A 14,881-nucleotide genomic window follows, 5' to 3' on the forward strand; every position below is an offset into this window, starting at 1 on the left:
AGGGATGGCAGCATGCTCTTCCCATGCCGACGGCTGCATGGACGGGGAGACGGGAGTCGTTTCTTGCTCAGCAGTTTGGATTTAGCGAGAGGCAATCTAACCGCAGAGAACGCGTGTCGGCACGTGCGAAATGAAGAGATGAGGAGGAGATGCCGCGTGGGGCTGAGAAGTCACCACAAGGCAAATTACAAGCGAAGGAGCCATGCAAGGCATACCGCCGGGAAACATGCATGCTGGGACAGCCACACATGAGCTTGCGGATGGGTTGTAAGAGCCAGCCCTCTACCAGATGGAAATGCCCATCTCCAACGCAGCCCAGTGCCTGCACGATCACTGAGGAATAGGAAAGAGCAGAAACCTGCACAACGTGGGGGTTTTTTCTGGCTCACGGAAGCTGTGAGGCTTTACAAGAAGAGCAGTAACAGTCCCTAAACATTCAAAAGCAGGAAAGTAATGAACTATGGTCAATTTTACAGGGTTCTCTCCACCTCAGATGCCCTTATATCTTACTTATCATAAGACTGCAGGGGTCTTAAGTAAGTTCCCAGAAGTGACTGTAGTTCCTTCGCATAATCTCGTTCTGTTTCCAGAATATTTTGCAACACCTAGGGTGAGAGACAGAGCACTGAGTAGATCTTAGTACTAGCGACTAGTCAAAGGAACATGACATCAGCTTCCAAGTGTGGAAAAGCATGGAAGTGTATTTTAAGTCCATAAATTACATTTGTTAATGCAGAACCCAGAATGCTCAGGAAAGCCCTGGGGGGTCCAATTCTGGGATTTTACTTCGCAAACTTGGGGAGGCCTGGAAAGCAGGTGTTAAGGGCTGCTTCTTCTTCTTCTCTGGCAAAGCATGAAGACAATGTCAGTTCAGACCTGAGTCTAGTATATCTGACCCCCAGTGGGCTCATGCCTAACCCTGCATGCGTAACTGGCTGCCAAGGTATGCAAACAAATGGTTTGTGCATGCATCCTGGGAGCACCGCTTGCACGAAGGCAGGCAACAATATAAATGCAACAGTGGCCGGACCAAGGACGGCTCCTGCGGCAGCTCAAGCCAGCGCACAGCTCGCTCGCCACTTCAAGGCCGTGTCGAGTTGGGTTTGGTCCTACTAACCCATCTCAGCAGGCAATTCGTCGCCGACAGCGGGGTAGGCAAACCCACTGCCTGCACGCTCCCAGTTAGCGCTCAAGTTTCTCAGTGTAGAAGAGCTTTGGAGATGGTAGAGGTGGTTCCCAGCTCTCTGGACATATTGTTTCTGCTCTGCTTTGCTTGAAATATATTTAGACATGCTGATGAGCACGTTTCACCTCCGGCGTCAAGAGCCAGGGATATTCACATGCAGGCATTTTAACTCTCTTACACCCCAGGGCTCGTTCTAGCCTGGACACAGCAGCAAGGTACCTGCCCCGCTTTGCCAGACATCATCTCTCTGGTAGCAAGATGGCAGAGGAGGTGATGTTTCTCCACCCCTTCTGCAGCCACAGTTCATAGCTTGGCAGGCTGACCGGCTCCAAAGCCAAGCCTAGTTAGCAAGCCAGGCTGCGAGCTGCGGCGGCTGCCCCTTCTCCGAGGGCTGCAGCTGCTGGCAGAGGCACAGGGCAGGCAGCTCGGGGTGTAACATCTCCAGCCAAACCCAAGAAAGGGATCATGGATGAGAGCCTGAGCTTGGCTTGCTTCACACCGTGACATTATCCTCCCCATCTTATCAACGGGGGAGAGCCAGCAGTCAATGGCAAGGGCTGGACCAGAGACATCGGGTCTTATTCCCCAACACTCATCTCAAAGCTGCCACCTCTACTATGTTATCTCAGTCGCCTACTTTGAGTCTCTCCTTTTGACATCTTGCAGCAACTTCCATTTGTGGTTTATTTTCTTGACAGCCCTGAATCAAGGAAATGGCAACAGCAGCATTTAAATACAGAGTCACATCCCCAATTGTTATAAATTGCCTTAATGATTTCTAAGGGCAGGAGCCAGTTCAGAAGATTAATAATATGCTACTTATTAAAATGTTATGATCAGCACTTTAAAACTTACCACAGGGTAATAATTCTTCGTCAGCTGAGTGCTTTCAAGTCCTTTTAATGCTTTGGGAGAGAGTGGTTTATCTGTACAAAAAAACACATCAATAAATTACAGTGCACAATTCTCATTATTCCAGCAGGAAAAGTCACTGCCGCATCACGTCCAGCAAACATAACTTCTCTCCTGCAAACACAAAACTTCAATTGCAGGGTTTGTTTGCCTGCTTCAGAAAAACCAGGAGCAAACCGAAGGCGTGCATGACACCGAAGGCAGCCGAGTGAGTTGCATGAGAAGCTCCACGCAGCCTCTGCCAACCACCTTCCAGGTTTGCTCTGAGATCCCTGGCAGCAGCCCAGTGTCTGGCACTGTTTGGAGCTACAGTGTGGCTTCACCCGGCCCACAAAAATTGGGTTTTAAAACCGGGTGTCTATCAGAAATGCTGGATACAGCGTTTTGTTCCAGGTGATTCACAAAGGCACTTGAAGCCAACGCCAATCAATATGCTGAACCCTGATCCCTGCAGTCATTTGTGATGCAAAATCCTTCTCCGAACGAAGGTAGATTTGAATAAAAAGCTCACACAAACGTGGAAGTCAGTTCTCATCTTCTGCATTTGCTAAATCCCTGCGGATGCCTCCAGCGTGCACGCACGTGCACACACATGCACAAGTCCCCGCTCCGTTCCTCCTCCCCGAGAGAAGCCCATTCCCCGCCAGCAGCGCGGCTTTGCCAGCTCTCCCGGCACCGGTACCCCCCCGGACTGGGACAGGTCAGCAGCGCAAGGCTGCGCCGCCGGCCCTGGCCACGCTGCACACCTCGTCCCGAAACGCCTCTGTGCCGTGCGGAGCAGCCAGCCTCTCCTTTCCCCCTGCAATCGCTCAGAAGGCAATTCCTTCCACACCGATAGCAGGAGAGAAGCTTGAAATTGATAAATTCAGCCCCTGGAAACCACAGCTTGATGTATTGTCTAATTATTGCCCTTTTAGAGTTTCCTGTCACTTCCAGCCAGGAGCTCTGTGCCTCATTTACAGGCTCGGAGGAGCTTTGCTCCACGCAGCTAGTTATTTCCACCCAAAGGGCACGCTTAGGACACAGTGGAAGTACAGACACGGCTGAAAAAACAAGTAACTCCATTGAGAGTGACAAGTCTCACACTTTGGAGGCCAGGAACGCGGCGCCCGGCTCCCCTCGGGCTGCAGCCCCCAGGCAGCGGTCCTGGGGCAGGAGAAGGTTAGCTGATGGTCCCTGCATCCATCATTTGCAATGCGGCCACAAGTCCTGAGCAAGCAGAGACCAGGGGAATGAACCCTCCTCACATCTGAAACGGGTGCTGGAGGGAGGATCTGGAGGGAAAAGCTCTGCAGACAAAAAAAATCAGATGGGCTCCTGCATCGGGATCAATGGGAGACTCGTCCTTCGCTTCAATGAGGTGCCGTTATTGCATGCAGCTCCCATCTGATTTTCCCCATGGGACTGAAGTTTGCTCTCCTTTTTAAAAAAATGTTTCTCTTCTCCACTCACTGACTTAATTAGTGATTCCTGGGTTGCGCCAGACAAGCCTTCAATCTCTGCTGCAACGTCCTGCTCCAGCTGAGACATCATTTCCCAGAGGGAGATAGTAGGAGATGAGATATCCTAACAATGATTTTTTCATTTAGAATGGAATAAAAACTGGCCTAATTCTGAACACTCACTCATTAATTTTATTCTCCCCTCCTTTGTTTTTTTTCTTGCAAGCGTGGGAGCAAGGATGTCTAACAGGGGTTGTACACTTTGCAGACCACCCTTGATGTCTCATGGTGTTCGAGGCCAGGGCTGATCCCAAGCCTTAAAACCAGCACCAAGCACAAAACAGGTCTCTGTCTAGGGTAAGCCCTCCAGGCACATTAAGGAATTAAAGCTGGATTTTGTAAAAAAAAAAAAAAAAAAAAAAAAAAAATTACTGTCACACAATGGCCTCGGAAACACAACAGGGTGAGCTGCTTGAATCGATATGTAATGCTACAGGGCAGTTAGCCAGGGTTATGCTTCATGTCATCATCACCCCACATCTGGTTAAAATCACATCACAGAAAACGTTAAAAGCACTCAAGACAAAGCTCTATAAAGGCAGATGTCATCAGATGGATCGTCCCCTCCCTCTTCTTTTCTCAGTATCGAGGCAGAAGATGCATCTGAGGGAAAATGTACTATGTGAAATCAGCCATCACTATGGACAAAAACAGAGAACCGTTCCCCGTGGCCATATAGTTTTGCTGTTTTCCTGACTGCAACTGTAAGCATCCATTCCATCACCGCCAGAAACGTCAGGATCAAATGCAAATACGTTGCCTGAGCAAGGTCTCTAACAAAAAGCTAATTCTGTGCTCAGACACTGGAACGACCTGGCAGCTCCCCAGGACAAAGGGGACCCACGCGGCCATCTCTGGCCTTGTCCTCCGGCGACGTCCCTGCTCCCGTGCTGCTGGGGCTCGGGGGAGCAGCAGAAAGGCACAATGCGCCGGGGAAGAGGGCGAAGCTGCTCTCAAACAACTCATGCGAAAGATGAGGCTTTACCCTTCTGGCCTCGTTCATCCTTCCATTAGCCTTGCTGCTTTAAGGACATCGACAGTCTTTAATAAATAGCAGCAATTTCCCAAAGGCACAAGGATCTACACTGCATTATACCTCTGTCATTCAATCAGCCCGTGAAAGCAATTTGCTTACCGGTGGATTTGACTTCTCTGACGTAGTTGCTTGGGAACCAGCCTGTTTTTCCATTCAAGGTCCCTTCCCACCAGCCCCCTTCTTCAACCCGGGTGACATAAATAATGTCTCCTTTGTTAACAGAGAGTTCATCCTCATTGGTCTGCTTAAAATTGAACCTGGCCTTTACCACCAGCTGATGACTGCCATTCTCGGTCATCTCCTAAGGAAAGAAACATGGAAAAAAAAAAAAAACACATCAGTAAATAGTCCAAAAAACCAGAAGCCACTAGGACAAGCTATTGTTCTTCTTTGTTGTGACAGCTGTTTTTTTCAGTATTGCTCTTTGTAACAGGAATAATGTCTTACTTTTGTGTAAGCACTCCCACCAGAGGACCGCAAGGTCCCTCCCAAGCGTTAATTTAGTTTCACAGCGCAATGGAAGGGCAGATAAGAATCGCCCTTCTCGTTTCACAGAGAACGGTCTGGAGAAGCCACACCACTCTCTCCAGCTGGGGCAGCAAAGCTGTGATGGAGATCAGGGGAGAACAAGCCCCTCTGGCGTGCTCAACCCAGGGGCACCACTCACACCCCTCTACCCCTGCAGCCATCAAACCCTTGATGAGATGTTAAATAAAGGATACCACAGGCTTGGACTGCCTCCTTAACGCCCCCGCTGACTGTGAAGCTGTGCCGTTGGAGTCGGTGTGGGGACCTCCAGCCGCAGAGCTAAGAGACGATAGATGTGAACATGGCCCTTTGGACGGCTGATCTGGTGAAGCAAAAACAACACCTGAGTTTACCCAATTGTCCATCATCCCTCTGCATCACAGCAAAGCAAAGAGTAAACCCCATAAAGAAAACAAGAACAAGGCCAACAGTTGAAGGAGCATCTATCAGAGCAGAATGGCAAGCACACTGTGTCTCCAGTGTGGGCACTCTTAGTCAACAGTAAGGGTGGTTTTGCTGGGCTGGGTTAACCCTTCCATGATGGAAGAAGTTGAATTGCACCCCTAGGCACTCCTAGGCTATGCCAGCTCTGCAGTCCCACATCTGATCCTGGTATTTTTTTTTCTAAATCCCCCTTAAAACTGTTGAAAAATAGACTAACACTCAGCCCAATGCTGCCCAACTGGGAATGTTTCTGGGATCTGAGTAAGCACTGCTGAAGGTGTTTCAAAGTTTAGCTTGCAAGTAAGCGCACTTAGGTCACCTCTACAGCTGCAGCGTGGGCTTCCCTGCCGAGTAGGGAAGAATGCTGAATAGCTGGTCAACACAATCGCTTCTTTATTTAAATTAAGTCCTTCTGGGTTCATTATACAGCTGAAAGAGGCTAGACACAATTCTGATTACTGTTCATGGACTGCTGCCATTAGCCATGTGAGAAAGGGATTCACACCCCGCTCAGGAAGGACAGGAGATAGACAGCCCACAGAAAGGCTCAGACCATCCCAGCAGCTCTTGGAGTTGCCTCCTCCACATGCTCAAAGCTCCTCGCTTTGCAAACTAGGCTCTGGGCTTGTTCCTGACACCCACCTGCCTGATGCTGGAAATAATGCTGCTGCTCTGGCACATACCTGTTTTTCACCATTAGTGGTCTGTTTCTGTATGAATACTGAAAAACTTGCCAGAGGGTAAAAGGTTTCCTGGTCACAACTGCCCTGTGCTGAGATTGGGTCAGTGGCCTCGTCACCAGGAACAGTCCTGGCTCCTGCAGGACCCGGCAGCGCTCAGCCCCAGAACCCATCTGTTTGGATGCTGCAGAGTGGTAAACACATGGGTTTTTACCCATGTAATTCCACAGCAATTCCCAGTACTTCTCTGCTACCATACCTCACATCACACCATGGGACAACCCTCAGATCACCTCCTTTCTATGTGCCACGGTGCTCAAATGAAGCAATGGCAGACATTACCATTTCAGTAAACTATGAAGTACTTTTGAGATTTGCCTTGTAGCTTCTTTTCAGATTTAAGAACATTTCTGTATCCCAGAGCTGCTGTTTTCCACCTGTGGTATGGACCTAGCATGCCCATGGACCTCAAAAGCGGTACTGAGAAGAGCAGTGTCTGGACTGCAGGCATCACTGTGCTGGGTGTGCAAGTCCCCTGGGTAACGTTGGGAGTTCTTCTCTGAAAACACTGCAAGAGGAGAGGGTGATCGAGCCACCAAGCGTGTGCAGGAATCAGAAAACACAAACTCCAAGGCTGCTGTGCTCCCATTCTCCTCCAGTCTGAATGTCAATGTGGAAAAATCATTCCGAAGGGGAAGTTTGGTGGGAGTTACAGGAACTCAGCTGGGCTTTTATTCTCCCCAGAGAATTTCTGTTTCAATAGAAAAACACCTCATCCTTAGATTGGACCTGGAACAACACGAAGTGTCAGCTCTTAGAGAATAGACTTGCTTTGTCTTTCTCCAGCTCCTTGCACAACGGGGACCAGGTCTGTGACTACGACTTCCAGGCGCCGCTGCCTTACAAACCCCATACGATACCATGCCCACACCCCGATCCGCCCGGTCCACGCTCCAGCGATGGACACCATTCACATCAGATCTCGTGTGCCGCCAGAGAGTCAGTTTTCTCTCTTGCCCTGCTCGCTACACAGCTGCCTGATGACCACATGGTGAAGTCCCAGCTCCCTGGGCTGCAGCAACAGCAAAACCCTCCCGCATGGTAAACCCACTTTGCGAACGCCAAGTGGTTTTATTTCTCCGAAGCATCCTGGTATTTGAGCAGGAGTGGTTTCGGCTGCTCCTGCCGACTCATGGGCCAGGAGGGGTGGCCGACTGCCAGCATGAGATGTTCTTCCCCTGATTCCTTCTAAAAAGGGAGGGTGCAAACCGCGAGTCCAGACTTCTCCGCTTCTTCAAGCCATCAGCAACAGTCCCACGGAAACGACTTGGTTACTGTAGATTTTATGCTTCTCCCTGCCCCTCCCAATCTTCCAAAGCTTTTATAAATATCTGCAGCAACCTAGAAACAAATGTAAAACTGACTCTGACAGTTTGGCAGGGAAGTGTATCATTTATATTGCATCATGACAGCGTCCTATTTTATGCCTGGTCCAGCATGGAACACTGCTGCCATATGTTGCTTAAACTATGGTTAAAATAGCTGGGTTTTCTGCTCACATTCCTACACTATTTTTGGCAGATGGGCCTCGCCTGATCCAGCACAGCTGGTTTTCCTCCCCTGCCCTCTCTTTCAGATAAAAGCATCAAGCTCTGTATTGCTGTTACTTGAGGGACAGCTGCTGAACTCGATGAGTTTATCTGCTGCAAACGATGCCTCTAGTTATTTGCATAACAAGATCCACGAAGGCACGAGGATTTGGACTTCAAATGGATGCTCAGAAACACATTCCCATGGCATTTCCTCAGCTGTCACAGACTTCCCTCTGCCTCCGACAAGGGTGTCGGGATGCAGCAGCTCTGCGGGCGTCGGGACGCGCAGGCATGCCGGAGCCCTGGCCATAGCAGGAACTGCAGTAGCCAGTACCAGGCTTGTCCTGATGCTCCATTCAGCCCTTGGCCTCTCACGAGACGGACAAACCGGGCCATCTGCAGTGGCAGTTTGTAGGACACAGGCTCTTGCTTCTCAGGAACTTGGCCAAGCCACCAAAAATCAAACGTTTTAGACATGTATTTATTTTACCCTGTACTTTTCCCAAGGGTGCTCTCTGCCTGAGCAGCTAATTATATCGCAGGCATTGCACTTTTTAACATTTAAACAGAGAAAGCATATGTTCAGGCAGATGTTTGCCATGAAACCAAGAGGATCTCAGCTTCCCTATAGCCCTGTCGGCAACGCGTGATAGAAACTATTCCCCAGCAAAGCCACGTCCCGAGCCTCTCCCAGTGACCGCAGGGGTGAGCTGGGACACGGGTGGCTGCAAGAACCGAGCCGGGGCTGTAAATCAGGGGACTGCTGCCGCAACGGCACCGCAGCCTGGCCACCCCATCGGCACACGCCACACCACACCGGTCCAGCAACGGGCAAGCACAGAAGCAGTTTCTTATTCTTTTTGCTTTCTGAATAATGCTGCTAACGTCAATCATAATGACAGCATTTGCAAAGGCTATTCGCAGTCTAAGTAACTTGCATTTTATATCCCCCATCATATGGAACTGCGAGAGTTTTCTACACGGGGTCACCGGGTGCTGTCATTTAATGGCGAGGCAAGAGGCTGTAAGGAGACGTGCTCAGCCTGAATCACCATCGCTGACTCCCAGGGAGCAAGCTGGCGGCAAGCCGAGTGCTGGCTGCAGAAAGGCAGTCTAAGAACCTGTATTTCTTCACAGCAGCATTATACACACACACACACGTGTGTGTGTGTGTACATATAGACACTATTATTATACATTATATATATTATTATACACTATATATTATTATATATGTTGCTGTTTATAATATATACATGATGATTTATACAATAGTTTATGTCATGTATAAATATAGTCTATATTTTTAATATATATATGATTTTATAAAACCTTGCATCAGAACAGCGAAGAGGAAAATAGGGAGGAGAGGGTCCAGTCCCAGCAAGGAGGTTGTTTCACTGAACACCTGAGCAGCTTCTGTACTAGCGGAAGAGAACCCAACGCAAAAACTCAGTTGAAACAGAAGTGAAACAACTGAGAAAACCACTGCAAACCAAATCTAGGCAAAACATATTAAGTCAACAGAAAAACCTTCCCATGAAAGGAAAATCGTGGGTTTGGGTTTTGAATTTTTCTCCTTTTAATCAAGTAAAATGTAATCTGCAACAGGGAAATCAAACTCCCCTCCTGGTGCCGGACTTCGGTGGGTGTGCAGGACTCTCTGTGCAAACCCACTTGTATCACAGGGGGCCATAAACGCTTTCCACCCTGCAGACCCTTTCCAGCTCAGCGCAGACCTGCTCCTCAGCCCCTCAGCAAAGAGACCCTGGTCCTCTCGCCCCTCCCCAGAGCACCACGCGGTCATCGTCCTCCCCGTCGAACATCCTTCAGAGCCTATGTGACTGAACATCAGTTTAAAGCAGCCTGTAGGGAACAGTTACATATTTGGGATGGAAACAAGAAGAGCTGATTTCCTTTGCTTCAGCAGCCCGCTCCTGCACCCAGGGAGGCAGGACAAGCCATCACCTTGATTCCCAAATCCGGGAGCCTACTCCATGGACCCAGGGAGAGGAGAGAGAAACATCAAAACAGTTGACTGAGCATCTGGCAGCAACATTTGTTTTGACATTCAGTAAAGATATTATGCAGAGGGATCTGTTTTTCTGTTGGGCTTTAAAACACACTCTTTAAAACCTGACATTTGCATTTTGGGAGGTGCATGCTCATTTACACTGAGGCTCCTTTACGATGACCTAATTTGAGGTCCCTTAGTACTGTCAAAACTGAGCAGAGGCCCCTTAGTGTACAGCAATAATCAAGCTCTGCAAAGTGCAGACAGCAACTCCGAAATGCCACATCTAAACCCAGAGTCAGTAGAAGCATGAAATGTCGATTCCACCGTCCAGCATCAGGCATCAATGCCAGCAGCACAACTTGCCAAGCCTCCAGAAACCATCATAAATGAGGAATTAAAAAAAAACCAACCACCCTGGCATACATAAGAGACAGAATTTGAAAATACAAGAGAAAAAAACCTTTTTTCTTACCTTCGGTAGCTTTATTTACAGCTGTTAATGTACTCAGGACCTTGGAGAACTGTTCTCCGGTGTACAAATCATGTGGATCAAACACCTGCAAAAGAGGAACTTGGTCAGTTGAGCCCGAAACATCTCTCTCTGGCCATCTGAGCAGCCCACGTTGCCAGAGGGTGACAGTGAGGATTAAGTAGCCTGTGCGTCTCTGCAGGGGAAGGGTGTTTATTCAGGGCTGACGAGTCCTATTTCCTTTCCAGCGAGTGAATTCCTGGGGCGCAGGCGGTGTGGGAAGGGCGGGGGTACCCGGCAGCATTTGGAGCGTAACGCTGGGGACAGGGAGGGAAGACGTCGGTCCTGTCTGCAGAGAAGGGACTCCTCTGAAATGCACAGAGAAGGTTATTGCTTGCCTTGAGGGAAGGAAAGATTTTGCTGCTATTTTTGTTATCGAAAGCTGAAGAGATTGAGGCTGTACATATATACGTATATACACACACACACGTATTTTCCACAGCAGAAGAAACAAACACACAGAATTTGCTGCTATTGCAACATGGCATATATAATACATTTTTTACAGGACACTAAAACCAGTTATTTTATGTACCAAAATTCAAGAACTTTCTGAAGAATTTTCTGTTGCTAAACCTCAACGGCAAAACAGATATACATAGTTAGCAAGGGCTTATTTTCTATGACTGGTAACCCGGACCTTGTATATCCAGGCCTTCAGAAATCACCACCAGCACAATGAGGGGCAATCTGAGTTTCCAAAACACTGCAATCCCCTCTAACATCTGAGAAATGCCCTCAAGTTCATACAGCCCATACAAATCCTACCATTAATGAAGAAAGATAAGCGATCCAAAAAGCCCCCATTTATTGGTACCACCAAGGCACCATCTGCTAATCCTCAAATACACGCTGTCTTGCAGATGGAGACCACAGATCCGCAAATCCAGTGAATGGGAAAGAGATTTTAAAGCTCTCCTAGCAGACACCATCTACTTACAAACACTTCCAATGCACTAAAGAGTGTATCCTGCTAAATAAGTGCATGAGCTTTAATTACCTTTAGGGTAGCACTGCCCTTTAAAATGGCCCTTTCTTGCTTTCCACACATAGCTCCTTGAGTACGCTTGGCATATTTCAAATAGGAAGGGGACTGGTCTCTTCCGCAGCCCGGGATGCTCGCGGCATCTCTTCCTCTCGACAGACACATCAGTGCAGCAAGAAAGTCCAACACAGGCAGTACAAAGCCTGCTCTTTGTCGAGAATATATTTAAAAATTGGCTCAGCTGCTTAATACTGGGAGAAATGCTTCACCCTAAAGAAATTTAATCCACTCTCAGACCATGAACAACCTGCCATTATTAAAATCAGCAGCTCCGCAGCTCCGATTGCATCTACCGCTCTGCACATTTTGGGGACATCCTCACCTACCTTAGGCTGTTTCTGAGCTGATCTATTGCCCGCGCTTGCTTGGGTTTGCTCCTTTGGACCACACAGACCCCATCTGCCAACTGGTGCATGAACTAGTTTTCCTGCCTTGCAATTGCAGCCAGTGCTATCTCAGCATCGCCTCCAGCCCTGAGCACTGACGCTAGCGTCTCCATGGAAAGGGAGATGGTAACAGAGAGCCCGGGCGTGCGCTGACCCTGTTGGCAGCCGCTGGAGGATGCAACGTTACAGTAATGTGCCTTCACCCTCCGGCCAAGCAGGAAGGGAAAGTAAATAGCGAGGCTGGGATGTCTGCGTACATCTCTCTGGTGTGTCATTTTCCCAGTCATACCTTTTCTTCCACTTCAGCAAGTCCAGAAAAACAAGTCCTGCCTTGAATGAATGGCTTTATTTTTTTTATTTTTAAAGGACCAAATACATCCCTGATGCTTCAATGCACAGAATAATGCTGTAAGCTCAGAGCCGTCAGACTGACCAAGTGCAGAGGAAGATGGTGGCGGAAGCGATATGCAAAAAATTCTCGCACAAAAGCAAACAATAACTTTTAGGACTTTTCTTCATGGAGAAAATGTCTGGAATAGCTACTGTGGAACAATAGCTCTGTGGAAAACGCTTCTGGATCAGCTACTGTAACGTAAATACACTCCGCAGCTTGTTCCAGAATAAAATCATTATACAGAAAAGTCCTCATTTATGAGCTAAAAATTACTTTTTCCAGCACAATGCTTCTGTATTTCCATTCCTAACTAAAAGACAAGCTGCAAGGCTAGAAGAAAAATAGAGGGGAGAAAAGGCTTTTTCGCCCTTAGCTACTGGAAGATCTGGTGGACAAAAGTAAAACCCTGCTTAAATCTATGGCTATCATCCAAGGATCTCTATGAAAATGCTTCTACAACTTGCAGAATCACAGACAGCAGCTCCCCTCGGTGAAACACGCCGGCTGCTCCATCAGGCATCGCGCCGGGAGACAGAAAACCCGCACTTGCTGCACCTCCGAAAGACAGTGAAAAGGTGAGGAGGGTCCGCTGCTGCCGGGCAGTGACCAGAAGAGCACCCAGCTTTTCGGGAAGGACGAAAAATCCAACCCAGGTGCATCTAGCAAGTTGTCAGCAACCAAAATCCCAGCAGAAAAGTTAGGGGAAGCCGGGTTGCGTTGCGAGCCCGAGCCGTTTCAGCTGCACAAACTACTTCCACAGGGAGACAGAACCCCGGCAAACCGCAAGCTGGGCGTACAGCCCAAAGCTCGGCGCGACCGCCACCCTTCATCCAAGCCCGAGGATGAGGGCTGGGGCCAGATCGCCCCACGCCCGCTTCGGCTGCCAGCGGTGCCGACCCCGAGGCCGCGTCCCGAGGGCGGCCGCTCCCCGCCATACCGGCCTCTGCCTTCGGCGGGACCGGCGAACGCCGGCGAGACGGGGCCAGGCAGGCGGGGGGGCGGCGCCGGCCCGGCTCTCTCGGGCCCGTCGGTTTCGCTGCCGCGACGCGTACGCACCCCCCAGCCAGCCCCAAAATGGGGTTTGCTTTCCGGGCAGCCGCCAGCCGCGCCGCACCTCTGGTCAAGCTCAGCCAGGACACCCCGTGGGAGCTGGCCGGTCGGGGCGACACCCCCGGGACCGGCCGGGGACCCCCGCGGAGACCCACCCGGAGACGCTGGCGGACCGGCCCGGGCCCGGCGGCGCGGTCGGTACTCACGGCGGCGGGCGGGCAGGAGCGCAGCCCCGGGGCATGGCGGCGGCGGCGGGCGGTGCTGCCGGGCGGCCGCTGCGGCTCTGACCCGGAGCCGGATCGCGGCGCGGGGAAGGGAAGGGGAAGGGGAAAGGGAAGGGGAAGGGAGAGGCGGCGCCGCCGCCCCGCTCCGCCCCGGCGCGGCCGCGGCTCCCTCCGCTGGCGGGAGAGGGGGGCGAGCGGGCGGCGAGGGGGAAAGAGAGGTGGGAAAGGGGAGAGGAAGGGAAGAAGGAAGGGAAAAGGGAAAAAGTAAATTAGGGAAGGGATAAGGCAGGGAAAAGGGAGGAGGGAAAGGGAAAAAGTAAATCAGGAAAGTGGGCTAAGAGGAAAAGAAAAAAGAAAGGGAAAGGGAAAAAAAGGCAAAGAAGGGGAAAAGGACAGGAAAAATGAGCGGGGAAGGATAGGAAAAGAAAGGAAAATCCAGGCTATTGAAGTGGTAATTGCAGCATTTTTAGGCTGCAGAAGGGCCTCCAGATGAGGCACAGTTCAGTGGAGGCAGCATGTCCTCCCCACGGTGAGCATGGTGCCTCTGCTGTGTGTGCCCATCTGTTCGGGGAACACCCTCCTGCAGGGAGTACGAAAATCCCCGGACACTTCAGCGCAAAGCAGGCTGAAGTGTGGCAAGGGAAGGAAGCTCTGTACTGACATCCAGTGTGGAGCCCAGCTATAGGTCCCAACCCCACAGAGGGACACAGGGGTATCAAAGACACCCCACACACCTGCGAGACAGAGGTCTCTGAGACGCTGAGTCGTGCTGAATTCAGATATACCCATTCCCCAGTGCTTGCACTGGTCAGTGCTGGGCTGGAGCTTCTGCTTTTGACATCACCCTGCTAGGAAACCGGGAGGGAAGCCAAAGCAGAGCAGGCTTTGGGAGCACAGTGATGGGGAGCCAAGGGGGTGATGATTTCTCATCTGCTTTCCCAAGCCCTCAGTCTAAGTACAAACACATTCATGGAGGTTGCAAGCACCTCCAACTGCAGAACTCTAACTCCAGCTCTGCCCGCAATGGCAATGACATGCTGCGTGCTCTTTGATTGTTCTGGACAGTCAGGTTTAATCCAGCTATTGATTTATCTTGCAGATACTGTTGTTAGTTCACAAAATTCATCTCCCTGACAGAAGTTTTGTGGTCATATTAGCAATAAAATGCTGCTTGAATGCTGAATGAAGGTCTTGTGCTTCTTCAGCAGTAAATGATGCTCAGCTATTGAGCTGCTGTTATATGCACAGTGGTGTCAACAGCAAAAGCAAAGACTAACAGTTCCCATTTGTGCCCTGAAGAACAAGCTAGGCCAGGAGCTTTCTATCTGATTTGCCTCATTATCTTTTCCCGGTATC

The 14,881-nt window shown here is 50.0% G+C and overlaps 1 protein-coding gene across 5 annotated transcripts in view; it reads right to left on the reverse strand.

Moving 5' to 3' along the window:
• Positions 1-14,881, reverse strand: part of ARHGEF6 (Rac/Cdc42 guanine nucleotide exchange factor 6) — a gene marked incomplete at both ends in the record, with an annotated part of 38,207 nt that overhangs the window by 18,636 nt on the left and 4,690 nt on the right. For 2 of the 5 annotated variants that reach the window (XM_082004109.1, XM_082004108.1), the window contains 5 exons: positions 511-605; positions 2,042-2,112; positions 4,736-4,937; positions 5,359-5,486; positions 10,370-10,454. In XM_082004109.1, coding sequence (XP_081860235.1) covers positions 511-605; positions 2,042-2,112; positions 4,736-4,937; positions 5,359-5,486; positions 10,370-10,454 — 581 coding nt within the window. Of the gene's footprint in view, positions 1-510; positions 606-2,041; positions 2,113-4,735; positions 5,522-10,369; positions 10,455-14,881 lie in introns of those variants that run through there. The other 3 variants (XM_082004110.1, XM_082004107.1, XM_082004111.1) reach the window with 3 other exon arrangements.

This window comes from Phaethon aethereus, assembly GCF_964289735.1.
Source record: "Phaethon aethereus genome assembly, chromosome: 10".
NCBI lineage: Eukaryota > Metazoa > Chordata > Aves > Phaethontiformes > Phaethontidae > Phaethon > Phaethon aethereus.